At 47.6% G+C, this 16,453-nt stretch overlaps 1 protein-coding gene and 1 non-coding gene across 2 annotated transcripts in view; both read left to right on the top strand.

The window, feature by feature from the left end:
- Window positions 1-3,345: 3,345 nt before the first annotated feature.
- The window catches only part of CCDC80 (coiled-coil domain containing 80), a 43,368-nt gene continuing 30,260 nt past the window's right edge, over window positions 3,346-16,453 (top strand). The window contains exons 1-3 of the mRNA XM_030202239.1: window positions 3,346-3,895; window positions 4,937-6,867; window positions 14,540-14,696. Coding sequence (XP_030058099.1) covers window positions 4,957-6,867; window positions 14,540-14,696 — 2,068 coding nt within the window. The 5' untranslated portion in view covers window positions 3,346-3,895; window positions 4,937-4,956. The remainder of the gene's footprint in view (window positions 3,896-4,936; window positions 6,868-14,539; window positions 14,697-16,453) is intronic.
- On the top strand, window positions 8,829-8,901 carry TRNAA-UGC. The gene has a single exon. It is a non-coding gene; the product is annotated as a tRNA-Ala (tRNA).

Here is a 16,453-nt window from a genome sequence, read left to right as displayed (position 1 = left end):
AGGTTCACAATGTTTTTCCACACTTTTTGGCATCTCTTTATGACGTTAGAAGCGGACCCGTCCAGTGGCATACCTAGGTTGGTTGCCACCCAGGGTGGGTTGCTGCTACGCCCCCTGGCGTGTCACCCCCCCACCCCCTCCGGCGCATCACCCACCCATGAAGTGCATCACTCATCTCCCCCCCACAAAGCGCACAGGGGCGTATCTGCGTGGGGCCACAGGGGCCTGGGCCCCCGCAGATTTCGCCCTGGACCCCCCTACCACCGTCAACCCTCCCCCGCTGAAACTTGAAGGGATGCAGGCTGCAGCTTTCAACAGCACGAGGAAGAAGAACTTAAAACAAGACCTCGGCTGGGCTGGCGGGGGTTGGGGTCCCCCGCCAGCTGAAATAATATTTTTAAAGGCACCGGCAGGAGGAAGCGGACCTCGGCGGGGGTAGGTGACGGCGACAGCGGGGAGGGTTGTTGGCGGTAGGTGGGGGAGGGTTGATGGCGGTGGGGGGGTGGCAGCAGCGGCCGGGGGGGCTATAATGTGCTCCCTCACTCTAGCCCCTGCCCCCCTACCGCCGAACCTCAGATACACCCCTGGAAGCGCATCATCCTCACCACCTAGGGGTGCACAGAGCAGTTGCGAGTCTGTTGGCTCCGTCATTACCCTGCCCCGGAACAGGAAGTAACATCAGAGGGGGCATGGAATTGGTGGAGCTGACAGCCACGCAACTGCTCCATGCACCCCCTTGCTGCCTGCACCCAGGGTGGACCGCCCCCACTGCCCCGCCCTTGGTTCGCTACTGGACCCGTCTTTTTCAAGACAAGTTTGTTTTTCATCATTGAAATGTTTGTTTCTTTGGAATCAAATACCATCAATAGACTCCTGATGTAGACATTTGTTGCCAAAATGCGAACCACGTCGGTCCTATCAATAAAGTGCCGCTGAGACGCTCTCAATTTTGAAGGCTCCTTGTGCTTTTATTTCCTGGATATTCAATACCAGGCCGTATCCAGTGACCGGCATCAAATATCCAGTTTTAGTTTTGGCCGTGGCAACTTAACCAGCTAAGCAAATATTCAGCGCTAGCCAGTTACGTTAATAGCGATTAAAGATAGGCCTATCTTAACCGCCCAGCTTAGATTTGTTTTGCTAAATATTCGCGCTTAGCTGGCTAAGTCGCACGGCATAACCAGTTAGCGGCTAGCCACTAAGTGCTAGCATTCAGCGGAGATAACCAGCTATCTCGTGCTTGATATTAGTGCTTAGCCAACTAAACGCTATTTAACCAGGCCAGGAACAGTTTCCGGCTGCTTAAACAGCACCAAATATCAGGCCCACAAACGTCAAGTTATAGAATATTTTTTATTTATTTTTCTTACATTTGTACCCTGCGCTTTCCCACTCATAGCAGGCTCAATGCGGCTTACATATTATATACAGGTACTTATTTGTACCTGGGGCAATGGAGGGTTAAGTGACTTGCCCAGAGTCACAAGGAACTGCAGTGGGAATTGAACTCAGTTCCCCAGAATCAGAGTCCACTGCACTAACCACTAGGCTACTCCTCCACTAGCAACATTTCCACCACGAACTAAAAACGCTACTGTGGCTTAGTAAAAGATCCCCTCAGTGCACTTACATGCGTACCTTCCGTTTCATCCTGTTTTGGTGCCTAACTGCCATTGTAACGTGGAAGCTACTCATTGAGTTGGCGCACTATATAGAATGAGGAAACAGTAGGGTCTATGCCTGGACCTGTTATATAAGTGATCCTGCATTAGATGAGTGTAGATCACTGGCATAGCTACTGGTGGGCCTGGTTGGGCACAGGCCCACCCATTCTTGGCTCAAGCCCACCCAGTGGCGGCACCCCACAACATCTCTCCTCCTCCTTGGCGTCACGGCATCTGCCCGCCCATTGCGGAACCCCATCCCTCCCTGGTGTACCTTACAGGCATCCTCGGAGCCTGCAGTGATTCAGTTATTGCTGCCTGCGCCAGCCCTTCAGGCTTCCATCGGCCAGGTCCCGCCCTCGCTTTCATCATTTCCTGTCTGGTGAGACCCAGCCAATGGAAACCTGCAGGGCCAGCACAGGCAGCAAAAATTGAATCACTGCAGGCACTGAGGATGCCTGTAAGGTACACCAGGCAGGGACAGGGTTCAGCGACAGGCGGACAGATGCCAGGACACCGTGGAGAAGAGATGTTGATGTGGGGTAGGTGAAAAAATATAATATCTCCGGGTGGGGAGCTGTGGAGTGCCATGCCGTGGAAGGGCCCTTCTTAGCAGTGACGTAGCAAGGGCGGGGTGGTGGGGGCAGTCCGCCCCAGGTGCCAACAGGTGGGGGGTGCTCCACTCCGTCCATCCACACCCCCCTGGCATGGAACCGCTTTCCCCCCATGCAGTCCCCACCTGCCAACCAGGTTCCAGCTCCGTCCACCCCCAGCATGGCGCCGCCTCCCCCCTCACGCAGTCCCCACCTGCCAACCAGGTTCCAGCTCCATCCATCCCAGCGTGGTGCCTCGCATCTGCAGCGCTGCTGTAAAAAGAAGAAAATCGCCTTGTCGTCCCTTCCCTCACTCTGTCCCGCCCTCTGATTTAACTTCCTATTTCCTCGAGGGCGGGACACAGTGAGGGAAGGGACGACAAGGCGATTTTCTTCTTTTTACAGCAGCGCTGCAGATGCGAGGTGCCAGAGCTGGAACTTGGAAGGCAAGTGGGGACTGTGGGGGGGGGGGGGGGGTGCCATGTTGCCCTGCACCTGGGGGGGGGGGGGTGAGCAGTGGCGATCCGCCCTGGGTGTCAGGCAACCACGGAACGCCACTGCATCTAAGTTAGATCTGGGCCCATCCAAAATACTGGGTCTGGCTGTGCCACTGGTGTAGATGGGGGCTACAGTGCAATTGAGAGAATGAAAAGTGAATTACCCAAAGCAATAAGGAGCCTCAGTGAAAGAAACAGAATTTAAACTTTTATTTCCCTGGTTGTCAGCCAGCAACTCTAACCACTAGACTACGTTTTCATGCTACTGTTTTGAGTGAATAAGTTTCAGTAATAATCATAAAAAGGGTTTGAAAGGAGATTTATAGGATGCATGTTCTGAAACAGCAGTTCTGGTATTACAGAGGGATAAAAATAGCCTCATCCAGCATAAACCACAGAGAGGCAAAGAGGGTGGTTGAGAACGGTGCTGAAAGAGTTAAAGTGGTTCGCATCCTCCTCCTGTAATTTAGGATAAGGGTACAGCTGCTCAGCCCCCAAGAAATGTCATGCTTGGCCCCGCCCCCGGCGTATTCAAGGGGGAAGGGGCGGGGTTTTTTGCTGAGTTGCTAAATCCTCCCTGAAAGTTTCCCCTTTACTTCTTGGCTGCTTCAGCTCTGCCCTGGTCCTTTGAGTTTACCCTGGAAGGGAGATGAGGTTATCCGAAGTTTTCTAGGATTACATTCAACAAGCAAAAAAGAATAAAGAAAACGAAAGGGAACCAGGGGGGTGAACCAAGCTTTCCCACTGTCCCAGATCCGTGTGAGTTCATTCAACCTGGAGCCAGTGGCATTGGGAACAAAGGAGCCTGGAGGAGACCGAAGTGGAGAAAGGAAGCGTTTTGCAGCCCTCAGTCCCCACACGATCCACAGCAGCAGAGGAGGGGGCAATGGGGTGGATGACCGTACAGCTGGCGGAGAGGAAAAGTGAAGAGACTGGGCTCAATGGAGACGCACAGATTTAGACGGACATCTGCATCCTCCCGCTTGCCCAGGAGGTGAAGGTTGGTCAAACTGTACAGCAGGAGGCTCATGGTCTATTCCTCCGGCTCAAAGCTCTTTTCTCATCGGGGAGGTGGAAGACCCCAGGCTAAACGGAGCAAGACAAAAATAGCTCAGCTTTCTACCTCTGTCAACAGCTGGATGTAAGTGTGCAACATAAAGAGCTAGTTATACGAACTTGATGGGTTTGTCTTTCCAGGGGCATAGCCAGACCTCGGCCAAAAGGGGGACCAGAGCCGGAGGTGAGGGGGCAGGTGGCTGCTGACCCCCTCCCCCTGCCACTTTGGGCCCTTTTGAGAAAAAGCGGCTCACCGAGGGTAACCAATTAATCCGGGAGCCCTGTTAAAGTGATTCTTAGTACATTTCTCTGAGTCGTCTGCCACATCCAGTGTTTTTGACAGTATTTCTGGCCACATCTACAAATGGGAATTAGCTCAAACAAAGCTTCCCTTAAAACAGGAAAGTCAATTAACTTCTTCCATGCTGGACAGCCACAACCCCCCCCCACCCCCCCACCCGCCGCTGCAACCGCAGGCCCCACCGCCACAACCGCAAACACCGCCGCCCCCTGCCCCACCGCTGCATCAGGTACGTTATTTGCTGGCAGGGGTCCCCAACCCCCACCAGCTGAAGAGTCTTCTTCAGCGCCGGTCGACTCCGGCGCCTTTGTTGTGTGATCATCTGCAGGACGTAATGCGTCAGAAACAGATGATCACACAACGAAGGCACCGCAGTCGACCGGCGCTGAAGAAGACTCCGGCTGGCGGGAGTTGGGGACCCCGCCAGCAAACAAGGTACCTGATGCGGGGCGGGCGGCAGGGGGGTCAAATGTAGAGGGGGCCAGGGCGTAATCCATGTGGGCCCATGCCCCCGTGGCCCCACGTCCCCGTGGCCCCACGTAGCTACGCCCCTGGTTTTTGCAACATCCTGTTCTAACTTTACTCGTTAGAGGCTCTGCTTCCAACAAGCAAGCTTAAGAGCATGATAAAATGTTATGAGTTGAGGGAAGAGGGGCATGGCATTCCCCATCCCCACTCCCCGTGCACCTGTAACAAAATCTTTCTGTTTTCACGAATGTGTAAATACAACACCGGTTTTTTTTTTGTTTTTTTTTTTAATGTTTGCAGTGAGGCATGTGTAGAAATATTGTTTAAATGCTTGCCTTTGTCTCTCTTTCCTTTCAGTTTTGGCAGTCTTTCACATCATGAACTCGGTAACAGTTTTCTGCTTGACCCAGCTGCTAGCCATGTGGGCAATAGCAGAGTCAGAAGAGCCTCAGGGACCAGGTGTAAGGGGGATCCGCAGAGGTGGGAATTTGTTTCCTGCTGGGAGAGCAGGCAGAGCCAGGAGAACAGAGCTGCCCCAGAGAGGGTTAACACTACCTGCAAGAAAACGCAACTACCTAAGCCCTGGAAGGGATCTACAATCACAGAGAGCCCAGTCCCCTTCCGGAAGCCATGGCAGTAATGCTATGGGAGAAAAGAGTGGGGTTGAAGGTAGCTATCATGAAAGTCCTCAAGCCCAACCTAGAATGGTGAAGGACGAAGGGGCGTCTTCACAATCTAGGATGTTGCGTTTCCCTTCTGGTTCAGGTTCCCCCAACATCCTGGCCAGTTTCGCTGGCAAGAACCGGGTCTGGATCATCTCAGCTCCTCATGCCTCTGACGGCTACTACCGTCTCATGATGAGCCTCCTCAAGGATGATGTCTACTGTGAACTGGCTGAAAGGCACATTCAGCAGATCCTGCTGTTCCACCAAGAAGGAGAGGAAGGGGGCAAAATCAGGCGGATTACCAGTGAGGGGAAGATCGTAGAGCAGCCACTGGATCCTGCCCTTATTCCAAAGCTGATGACCTCCCTAAAGTTGGAGAAAGGCAAATTTGGAATGGTACTTTTGAAGAAGACTCTTCAGGTAGAGGAACGGTATCCATACCCAGTCAGGTTGGAAGCACTATATGAGACAGTGGACCAAAGCCCTATGAGGAGAATAGAGAAACTCAGACAGAAGGGGTTTGTGCAAAAATGCAAAGCAGCCGGGGTGGAAGGACAAGTTACCGAAGACGGAAACACTGTAAAACCGACAAAAAGTAGTACAAATGCCTTAGTGCCACCTAGAAAACCAGACCAAAGGAGAATCGGCAACCAACCAACAAGAGATGTTCGTCTAAAATTTCCCAGGAAGCATACTACCACGGTGGCTCCTCCGACGACAACGACTAAGTCAACTACAGCAGCTACTACAGTCCCCACTACAACAAGAACAACTACCAAGATAAACCGAATAGTAACTGCAGCCACTAGACCTCCTCCTCCACCACCCCCACCAACTACAGTACTTCCCACTACTCTAAGAATTTGGACCACGAAAGTCTTTAACAGGGAGGATCATCACAAGAAACCTGTAGCTTCTGAGGTGACCACAAAGGTAACAGTCACAGAGGATTCCCACTCCCCTGCAAAGACAGATCGTCGCAAAGACAAAAAGAACGGACATTCAGAAAGGCACCTAGCTGTTCCACGAAAACCTAGCAGAACTTCCAATTATGATGCCCATATGCAAGAACCCCCAACTCAAGGACCCATCTCAGACCATTATACTAGGGCAAGCACCAGTAGACATCAGGACAATCGTACAGACAAGAAGGGCTATGGCCACCGGGATTCAAATGCCACTCCAGGTCAACATAAGCCCTTCAAGCCCAATCCACCTAAAAAGAAAGCACCAGAAAAAGATCTGACCAATGAGTATGAAAATGTGTATGATGCAGAAAGGTCATCTCCTCCCCAGATAGGGCCTGAGGAGGTGGATGGGGCAAGAATTCCAGAGAAGAAAGGGAAAGAGCAGAAAAGGCCGGAGAAGCTAGATAAAGCCGAGAAGAAAAAGAAGAAGAAGCATGAGAAACCAGGCAAGGGGCCCAAAGAGGAAAAGCAGACCAAAAAAGACAAGGCAGAGAAAAAACCCAAGGCAGAGAAGGATCGCAGCAAGAAAAACAAAAAAGCGAACAAGAGTGAGAAGGATGAGTTCCTCAAGCCAGTGACTAAAGCTTTTGTCCACAGCCCCCAAAAATCACTGGCAACTTTCCTGGCTTATTTTGAAAGCAAAAGAAGACTTCTGGTAAGTAAAACACTCCTCAAACTCTCTTTCAGTACTCTGCCAGATCTCTTAAAAAGGGACATTTATTTCTTTTTAGCAGAACTATAGATGCTGGCTACCTAGGTGTCCGATGAGTTTAGGTTGGATGTTCTCCACCAGTTCTTGGAATACCCATAATGACTATGCTTTGGGACTGATTTGCGTACACTGCCTCCACCCTATGCGAGTTTCTCTCATTCGTTGTGGAGAGCCTAAGAACTCGTGCCTACCTTCCCCCCTCAATGAACTGTCAGGCCACAAGCCCCCTCCCCTCCTCAATTTTGATAATCAGGGTCATCACATAAATATCCTATAAAATGTACGTAAAATATTTGCTGATGGTTCTCTGAGTTTGTGTGGCTACCAGGGCTTATTGTTTTGCTTTGACTGCAGTAACATTATGCCACCCCCCCCCCCCCCAATAATTTTGCTGCCCTAGGTGACCGCCTAGTCATACCTGATGGTTGGGCTGATCCTGAGTAAGCTTCTAGTCTCTCCTGCCTCACTCCTATTCCTCAGCGGTGACGAAATGAGGTCATTAGGGCACAGAGAGCTAAAATGTGTGACATGTTTACCTCTTGAGTGAGACACATGAAGTAGAGCTGGCAAATGATCTGGGCACTGGCATTTTTTTTTCTTTTTCTTTCTCACACTTAAATAGAAGCCCAGATAAGCAAGCTTCTACTATGGATTTGCCCGCTACTTTCTCAAGATTTTGCAGCTTTTTTTTAACCTCTTTTTAGAAATCATTCCCATTGAATCCTGTGATTAAAGTTGTACCAAAGTCTCATGAAATAACTCGCAGAAGTGGAATTTAATTTCCACACATTCTTTTACCCAGAGCTAAGCAGACTGACAGGTAGAGAGAGTGGGCTAAGTTTTTGCTTTGTGACCTGGCCCTCATGATGCATCCTGGTAATTCAGATTGTATATACCACTGCATTCAGCTAAAATCTCAAGATCTGGATTTGATTACTCAACCTTCCAAATCTGAGCTGAAGACAAGTTAAAATTCAGATACAGTAGGGTAGGTCCCTGCCCTGTAGGACTTACAATCTAAGTTATATATCTGAGGCAACGGAGGGTGAAGTGATTTACCCAGGATCACAAAGGGCATGAGAGGAAAACATAGGATTTGAACCTAACCACTGGACTAATCCTCCATGAAATGCTTTGTATGCCATCCCTCTGTCACTGTCGTGTCACGGTATTTATCTTCCTTTTTCTCCTGACTAGGGAGGTGATTTTAAAGGGGTTAGGTGCCATGTACACATGTGGAGAGCAGATTTACACATGTAAAAGTCACGTGTATATAAGTAGTGATTGTAGAAAAGCTTGCTTGTATGTGTGTGTTTGCAGCATGTACTGATTTAAAGTAGGCATGTTCTGGATGGTTTAGGCAGTTCTTCAAGGTTTAAGTGTGGATTCTATCTTTAAAATGGCAGTACACGTGTACTTCAAAATATTTCCACCTCAGTATTAGCTCCTGCTCCAGGTCATGCATAAGTGTCAGCTGCCTGTTTGATTGGAGGAGAGCTTGAGAGGAGAATTTCGCATTCCTTTCTGAAGTTAAAATCCACATTAAAAAAAAAATGAACTGTGGAGCTTGGCTTTCCTACGACATGCAGATTTGCAAAATTGGTCACTTGCTCGTGTACATAGTAGTGTTTGCTGATGTCAGTAGCAAAATCATCCCTTATGTGTGAAGTGCAAAGCCTATGAGAGATGCTGCTCTTTTTTTCTAGACATGTCCTTTTCAAAAATAGCTTCTTGTCATGTAAGTGACACCAAATATACATATAGAGGGTACCCACTATCCCCCAAATTCAATAAAAACCAGTGGAGGAGTGGCTTAGTGGTTAGTGCAGTGGAACATTGAACGTTGCTACTATTTGAGATTCTACATAGAATGTTGCTATTATTGGTGATTCTACATGGAATGTTGCCGAGTGGCCTAGTGGTTAGGGCACTGGTCTTGCAATCCAGAGGTGGTGGGTTCAAATCCCACTGCTGCTTCTTGTGATCCTGGGCAACTTACTTAACTCTCCATTGCCTCAGGTGCAAAGTTAGATTGTGAGCCCTCCTGCGACAGAGAAATATCCAGTGTACCTGAATGTAACTCACCTTGAGCTACTACTGAAAAAGGTGTGAGCAAAATCTAAATAAAGAAATATTTGAGATTCTAGATGGAATGTTGCTACTAGTGGAGATTCTAGATGGAATGTTGCTACTATTGAGATTCTGTTGCTATTATTGGTGATTCTCCATGGAATGTTGCTGAGTGGAGGAGTGGCCTAGTGGTTAGAGCACCGGTCTTGCAATTGAGAGATGGCCGGTTCAAATCCCACAGCTGCTCCTTGTGATCTTGGGCAAGTCACTTAACCCTCCATTGCCTCAGGTGCAAACTTAGATTGTGAGCCCTCCTGGGACAGAGAAATATCCAGAGTACCTGAATGTAACTCACCTTGAGCTACTACTGAAAAAGGTGTGAGCAAAATCCAAATAAATGTAGGCATGTGCTGAATTTGTACACAGTATTTAATTGAATGACAAGCCAATAATTGAGATTTTAACAACCAAGTATTGGTGCTAATTGGACTTAATTAAAATTTACGTGCATAAATTTAGACACAGGATCCATGCCCAATTTTTACTTGCGGGTCCAAACTGGGGGCGCAGCCTTGGGAGGGTCAGGGGTGAATTGAGGGTGTTCTTTTCATTTATGCACTTTGTTATAGAATAAAGGGGATCCACGCGTAATTTAGGTGTAAGAATTCACACCAAGGTTTCATTGGCGTAAATGGTTGTGCTGGCCATGCTCTTATTTTTTTTTTCTATATATGTTCCTTTGATTTTGTGCCATTGACATTATGGGGTCCTTTTACTAAGGTGCGACGTAATATGGCCTGTGCTGTTGTAGGCATGTGTATTGGACGCACAAAGATCCATTTTGTTAGCGTGCCCGCAAAAAAAGGCCATTTTTGTTTTTTGGGCCGAAAATGGACATATGACAAAATAAAAATTGGTGCGCATCCATTTTGAGCCTGAGACCTTACTGCCACCCATTGACTTAGCGGTAAGGTCTCACGTATTAACCGGGCGGTAATCGTCTGCCGATTACTACCCGGTTAGCGCCACATGGTAGAAAATAAAAAATATTTTCGGATATGCGTATTAGATGCAAGTAAAAAATGGAATTACCGCCCGGGGTACACGGTAGCTGGGCAGTAGTTCCAAATTGACGCACCTTGGGCGCACGTAGACGCTTACGTGCCTCAGTAAAAGGGCCCCTATATGCAGTATGCTTCTTTCTAGTTTTCAGCTTGATAGGTTAAAATGTAACCGTGAATCAAGGATTGGTTGAATTTTTGAACAAAATCTTTGTATGTTTATTCACCTTGTTCTATTGTAATGGACTTGGGGGAAATCCACTATTTCTGGGATAAGCAGTATCAAATGTTTTGTACTTTTTTGGGATCTTGCCAGGTATTTGTGACCTGGATTGGCCACTGTTGGAAACAGGATGCTGGGCTCGATGGACCTTTGGTCTTTCCCTATGTGGCAATACTTATGTAATGTCAAGAGAAGTTTTTGTTGTTGTTTTTTGAATCAGTAGATTTTCTCCGTTTTTTTGGGGAGCTTTTAATGCTGATTCTTTTTTCCCTCTTCTTTTTGTTTTAAAATGGACCAATGATAATACCTTACTCCTTTGAAAGATAGTGGTGGTTGCAATACCTTGTGTATGCGTCCCTATCGGGAGATTTAAGGTCATCATTGGTTAAAGCTAAGTTTAATATGAACAGGTGACTGAGATAGAAATTTGGTTCCCAGCACCCAGTACTATTTTATAAAAAGCGCCTAATGTTAAATGCCATTTATAGAATAGCGTTAAACGCTATTTTATTTTGCCCCGATTTTTAGGCGCCATTGATAGAATTTCGTTCTATAGGCACCAGGGGCATAGCTACGTGGGGCCCGGGGGCATGGGCCCCCACAGATTACGCCCTGGCCCCCTCTACATTTGACCCCCGCCCCATCAGGTACCTTGTTTGCTGGCGGGGGTCCCCAAACCCGCCAGCCGAACAGTTTTCTTCAGCGCCAGTCGACTCCGGCACCTCCGTTGTGGGATCATCTGTTTCTGACGCCTTACATCCTGCACCATGCATGTAGCCCCGTGCAGGATCTAAGGCGTCAGAAACACATGATCCCACAACGAAGGAGCAGGAGTCGACCGGCGCTGAAGAAGACTCTTCGGCTGGCGGGGATTGGGGACCCCGGTCAGCAAACAAGGTACCTGATGCGGCGGGGGGGGGGGGGGTTGTAGTTGCGACGGTGGTCCAAAGTGGTGTGCGGGCGGGGGGGGGGGGGTTGCGGCGGCTGTGGTCCAAAGTGGCGGGCTGGCGTGGGGGTTGCGGTGGCAGGGGGGGTCCAAAGTGGCGAGGGGGGGGAGGCGGCGGGGGGAGGCTGCCAAACAGTGCCCCCCCCCCCCACCTCGGGCTCTGGCCCCCCTCCCGCTGAGGTCTGGAGGTAGATTCAATAAACGGTGACCACAGTGGGCGCCGGGATGATCAGCGCTAAGTTAGTATTCTGTGCGAAATGACCTTTAAAGAATACTAGCTTAGCTCGCATTTCATGCCTACTACTACTACTACTTATTTCTATAGCGCTACTAGACGTACGCAGCACTGTACACTTACATAAGTACATAAGTACATAAGTAGTGCCATACTGGGAAAGACCAAAGGTCCATCTAGCCCAGCATCCTGTCACCGACAGTGGCCAATCCAGGTCAAGGGCACCTGGCACGCTCCCCAAACGTAAAAACATTCCAGACAAGTTATACCTAAAAATGCGGAATTTTTCCAAGTCCATTTAATAGCGGTCTATGGACTTGTCCTTTAGGAATCTATCTAACCCCTTTTTAAACTCCGTCAAGCTAACCGCCCGTACCACGTTCTCCGGCAACGAATTCCAGAGTCTAATTACACGTTGGGTGAAGAAAAATTTTCTCCGATTCGTTTTAAATTTACCACTTGAACTGGGTTGAGCGTTTATGTCTGCCGGAGGCTGACGTAAATGCTCATGGCCATCTAAATGCAGTTAGGCACATAAGTTCTGGCCACACCCCCTTTGGAGTTGCACACTATGAAATTTAGTTACGCATGTTATAAAATCGGCTTAATAGGGCATCGGGAAGATCTGCGGGTAATTTCTAATTACTGCCAATCAAGTGCTTGTAAACACCAGTAATTGATTGTTAGCACCTAATTAGCCCATTAGTTTCACGCTGACCTGTGTTCCGTGCCAGGGCCGGTGCTAGGGTTTCTGGCGCCCCCTCCCCCCCATCCGCAGCTTATTAGTCGGTGCCCCCTACCCATTCAGCATCTTTTCTCTCCCCTCTTTTCAGCTTTCAGCTCCATTATCCCATTTGCTCTGCCTTTCAGCCCCAGCCCCCAGTTCCAGCTCCCTTCTCTCATCTGAGCTCCCCTTTTCACCCCCCCCCCCCCGTTCCAGCCCTAGCCCACATTTTAGCTGCTAGTTTGAACTCCAGCCACAGCCCCCAGTCTCCACCTGTCCGCCCTCAGCTCCCACTACAGCCCCCTTCTCGTTTCTGCTGCCCTGAATGCATTTTTTAAATCTTTGAATCGGCAGCGTCTGTGAAGGAAGCAGGCTGCCTCGGGAAGATTACCGCAGGCCACATTTTTGTTTGTTTAATAATTTTTATTGATGATTCTGCATATAAGACATAACCACAAGATTCCAAATATAGCCATTAAATCTCGTAACATGTTTACAACCATACAACTTCCAACTCAATCATCAAAGAGTTTGTGTTTTATACTTTTCGTCCACCCCCCCTTCCATGCCTATAGTCTAATCTTACACCGTTTGAACCAGTCTGCTATATTACCACATTTGTACCTATCCCCTCCCCCCCCTTTGTCCCCCCCTACCCCTCCCAAACTTCCTCCATACTTCAAGGATCCCCTTTACCCGAATCCCTCTCCGTCCATCTTCTACTCATCAGACTTTAACAATTACCATTTTAACTTAAGTTCGATGACTAATAGCATCGCCTTTTCAGGTGGACCCCTTCCCTCCCTTTCCTTCCACCCAATCCTCTCCAGTGAAGAAGGTCACATCTCTTATTTCTTGTGGTCATTTCTCTATAAAGTATAGAGCTTGTTTAGAACAGCACTTCTTGACCGCAGGCCACTTTTTACCGCAGCTTAGTAAAAGGGCCCCTGGGTTTTTCGTGTTCCTTGTGTGAAGCTACTCAGTGATTTACCCATCACTTTTCTCCTGTGTAACATGGTTTTTAAAAACTCAAGGGTCCTTTTACAAAGGTGTGCCAAAAAGTGGCCTTTGGTACTGTGGGCATGTGTACCGGACGTGTGCTAGACTATTTCTCCACCGCGTCTGGAAAAAAAGAGCGGGGGTTGGGCCAGGAAATGGACATGCGGCAAAAATTAAAACCAGCATGCGTCTATGGGAAATGGACATGCGGCAAAAATTAAAACCAGCATGCGTCAATGGGAGCCGTTAACGCTTCCCATTGACTTAGTGGTATGGGCTCACGCGTTACCCGTGTGATAACCGTCCAGCACGCACTAACTGCCTATTACCGCTGAGAACGCTCTCGCAGTAGAAAATAGGAAATTATTTTCCACTGCAGGATTTTGGCGCTCGCCAAGCTCAGAATTATCGCCAGGTGCACATGCTAGCTGGGCAGTACTACTGATTTGACGCATGCGCGTAAGCCCATACGCACCTTTGTGAAAAGGCCCCTTAGTTACTATTCAAGCAGTCCAAAACTCTGCTGCACGACTCATTTTCCGCCAGAGTCGCTATGCTCACATTAGCCCTCTCCTCAAGTCGCTTCACTGGCTCCCTATCCGTTTCCGCATTCAATTCAAACTTCTCTTACTGACCTATAAATGCATTCACTCTACCGCTCCCCAATACCTCTCCACTCTTGTCTCTCCCTACACCCCCCCCCCCTCGGGTTCTGTGGATAAATCTCTCTTGTCTGTCCCCTTCTCCTCTACTGCTAATTCCAGACTCCATTCCTTTTATCTCGCTGCACCTCATGCCTGGAATAGACTTCCCGAGCTTGTACGTCTAGCCCCGTGTTTGGCCGTTTTCAAATCCAGGCTAAAAGCCCACCTCTTTAACGCTGCTTTTGACTCCTAACCCCTACTCACTTGCCCTGTACCCTTTTATCCCCACCTCTTTAATTCCCTTACCTCTTAGTTGTTCTGTCTGTTTGTCTGTCCTATTGTGAGCTCTTTGAGCAGGGACTGTCTTTTCGTGTATAGTGTACGCCTTGTGGCGCTTTAGAAGTGATAATTAGTAGTAGTATTAAGATTTAGAAGCCAATATCGGTGAAAAATGGCCATCCTCAGGTTCAGTGACCATGTAATGATAATGGCTTCTAAGTGGCTGGGCAGTCCAAATTCAGGCATTCCCTCTCTTCTACTTGAAAATATAAAGCATAGTACAAAGTAATGAATGTATCAGCCAGGCCACGTTTGCTCTTTGAAAACATCAATACTCAGCTGAGGTGAGAAAAAAAGATGTGAAAACCGAACTGCATGTACCTTCCTTACCACCTCGTTCAAAAAATAAAGCAGTGCTTCTCTTTCTAACTCAGCTGATTACAACCCCCAAGGATGAGAACAACATGTACGTTCAACAGCGGGATGAGTACCTGGAGACGGTCTGCGAAATGGCAGTCAGGAAAATATCCATCATCACCATCTTCGGCAGCATATCCAACAGCACCATGAAGATTGACCACTTCCAGTTGGGTAGGCTGATTCTAACTGTTAGTTCTGCCGTGACCTAGGCTTTTTCCTATAGAGAATTTATTTTGTTAGATTTTACCTTGGTTTTATTTTCAAAGCAACAACGGCATTCCTGTTGGGGTTTTTTGACATGATAGAAGTGATGATCTGGACATGAGACCTGGGTGTTGCTTAAGTAGACCGCACTTATTTCAGCTCAGATTTTCTTTATTTTTTGCTTACAAACTATGGGACCGTTTTACTAAGCAGCGGTAGGGCAAATTTGAAGTTGGTGTGTGCTATTTCCCGCGGTAGAAAATATTTTAAAATATTTTTAATATTTTAAAATTTTTGTACTGCTATGGCTTTACAGCCTGCTTCACTAACATAGACTACTCAGTAATTACTGTGGATTCTTTTGGATTTGTATTAGGTAAATGAGACCTTTTATTAGAGGTTCTAAAATCTACAATGATTAAGATATATACAATGATTAAGCTATGTACACACAATGATTAGCTATATAACTACTAAAAAGAAAGGGGATTTGATATACCACCTTTCTAAGGTGTTTTTTTTTTTTTTTTGCAACTACATTCTAAGCGGTTTACATATATTCAGGTACTTATTTTGTACCAGAGGCAATGGAGGGTTAAGTGACTTGGCTAGAATCACAGGGAGCTGCAGTGGGAATTGAACTCAGTTCCCCAGGATCAAAGTCTACTGCACTAACCACTAGGCTACTCCTCCATAATCATTACATTACTGGTCTCTACATCTAAGCAATGCTAAGAGTTCCTAGACCAGGAAAAGAAGCAATAAAACAATCATCACTGGTCCTTACACCATCCAGGCTCTTATTATTAGCTGGGGGGGGGGGGGGGGGCTGTTCACAGCAAAAGCCAGGAGTTTCTTTGACCAGGAAACATGGTTCTCTGCACAGTATGTACATTACTCACAGATGAGCTCCCAATTTCACTGATAGAAACTCCCTTTTTTTTATTAGGCTTAGAACTCATAAGTACATAAGTACATAAGTAATGCCATACTGGGAAAAGACCAAGGGTCCATCGAGCCCAGCATCCTGTCCACGACAGCGGCCAATCCAGGCCAAGGGCACCTGGCAAGCTTCCCAAACGTACAAACATTCTATACATGTTATTCCTGGAATTTTGGATTTTTCCAAGTCCGTTTAGTAGCGGTTTATGGACTTGTCCTTTAGGAATCCGTCCAACCCCTTTTTAAACTCTGCTAAGCTAACCGCCTTCACCACTTTCTCCGGCAACGAATTCCAGAGTTTAATTACACGTTGGGTGAAGAAAAATTTTCTCCGATTTGTTTTAAATTTACTACACTGTAGTTTCATCGCATGCCCCCTAGTCCTAGTATTTTTGGAAAGCGTGAACAGACGCTTCACATCCACCTGTTCCACTCCACTCATTACTTTATATACCTCTATCATGTCTCCCCTCAGCCGTCTCTTCTCCATATTCAGAGCTAAGGAAAATTACAGATTGCTTGAGAATTTCTGTTTAGGTAAACAAGCCATACTGTGGGAATGTGGTCAAATGTTTCTCAGTCCAGGTGGCCAGTCTGAACTTGAAACAGGCTCCACCTCTCCCTTCCCATACCAAATTAATTACAGCTGTGTCTTATCTTCTACATTCCAACTTATTTTCACACAATCAAAGTTAAACAATCATTTAAAAACAGAATTACTTCTAATCACAAATACAGACCCTGAGCGCACTTGCTGGTCAAGACAGATAGAGTTGAAAAGC

Source organism: Microcaecilia unicolor, chromosome 4, assembly GCF_901765095.1.
Source record: "Microcaecilia unicolor chromosome 4, aMicUni1.1, whole genome shotgun sequence".
Lineage (NCBI taxonomy): Eukaryota > Metazoa > Chordata > Amphibia > Gymnophiona > Siphonopidae > Microcaecilia > Microcaecilia unicolor.
This window is presented reverse-complemented; position numbering and strand designations above follow the sequence as displayed.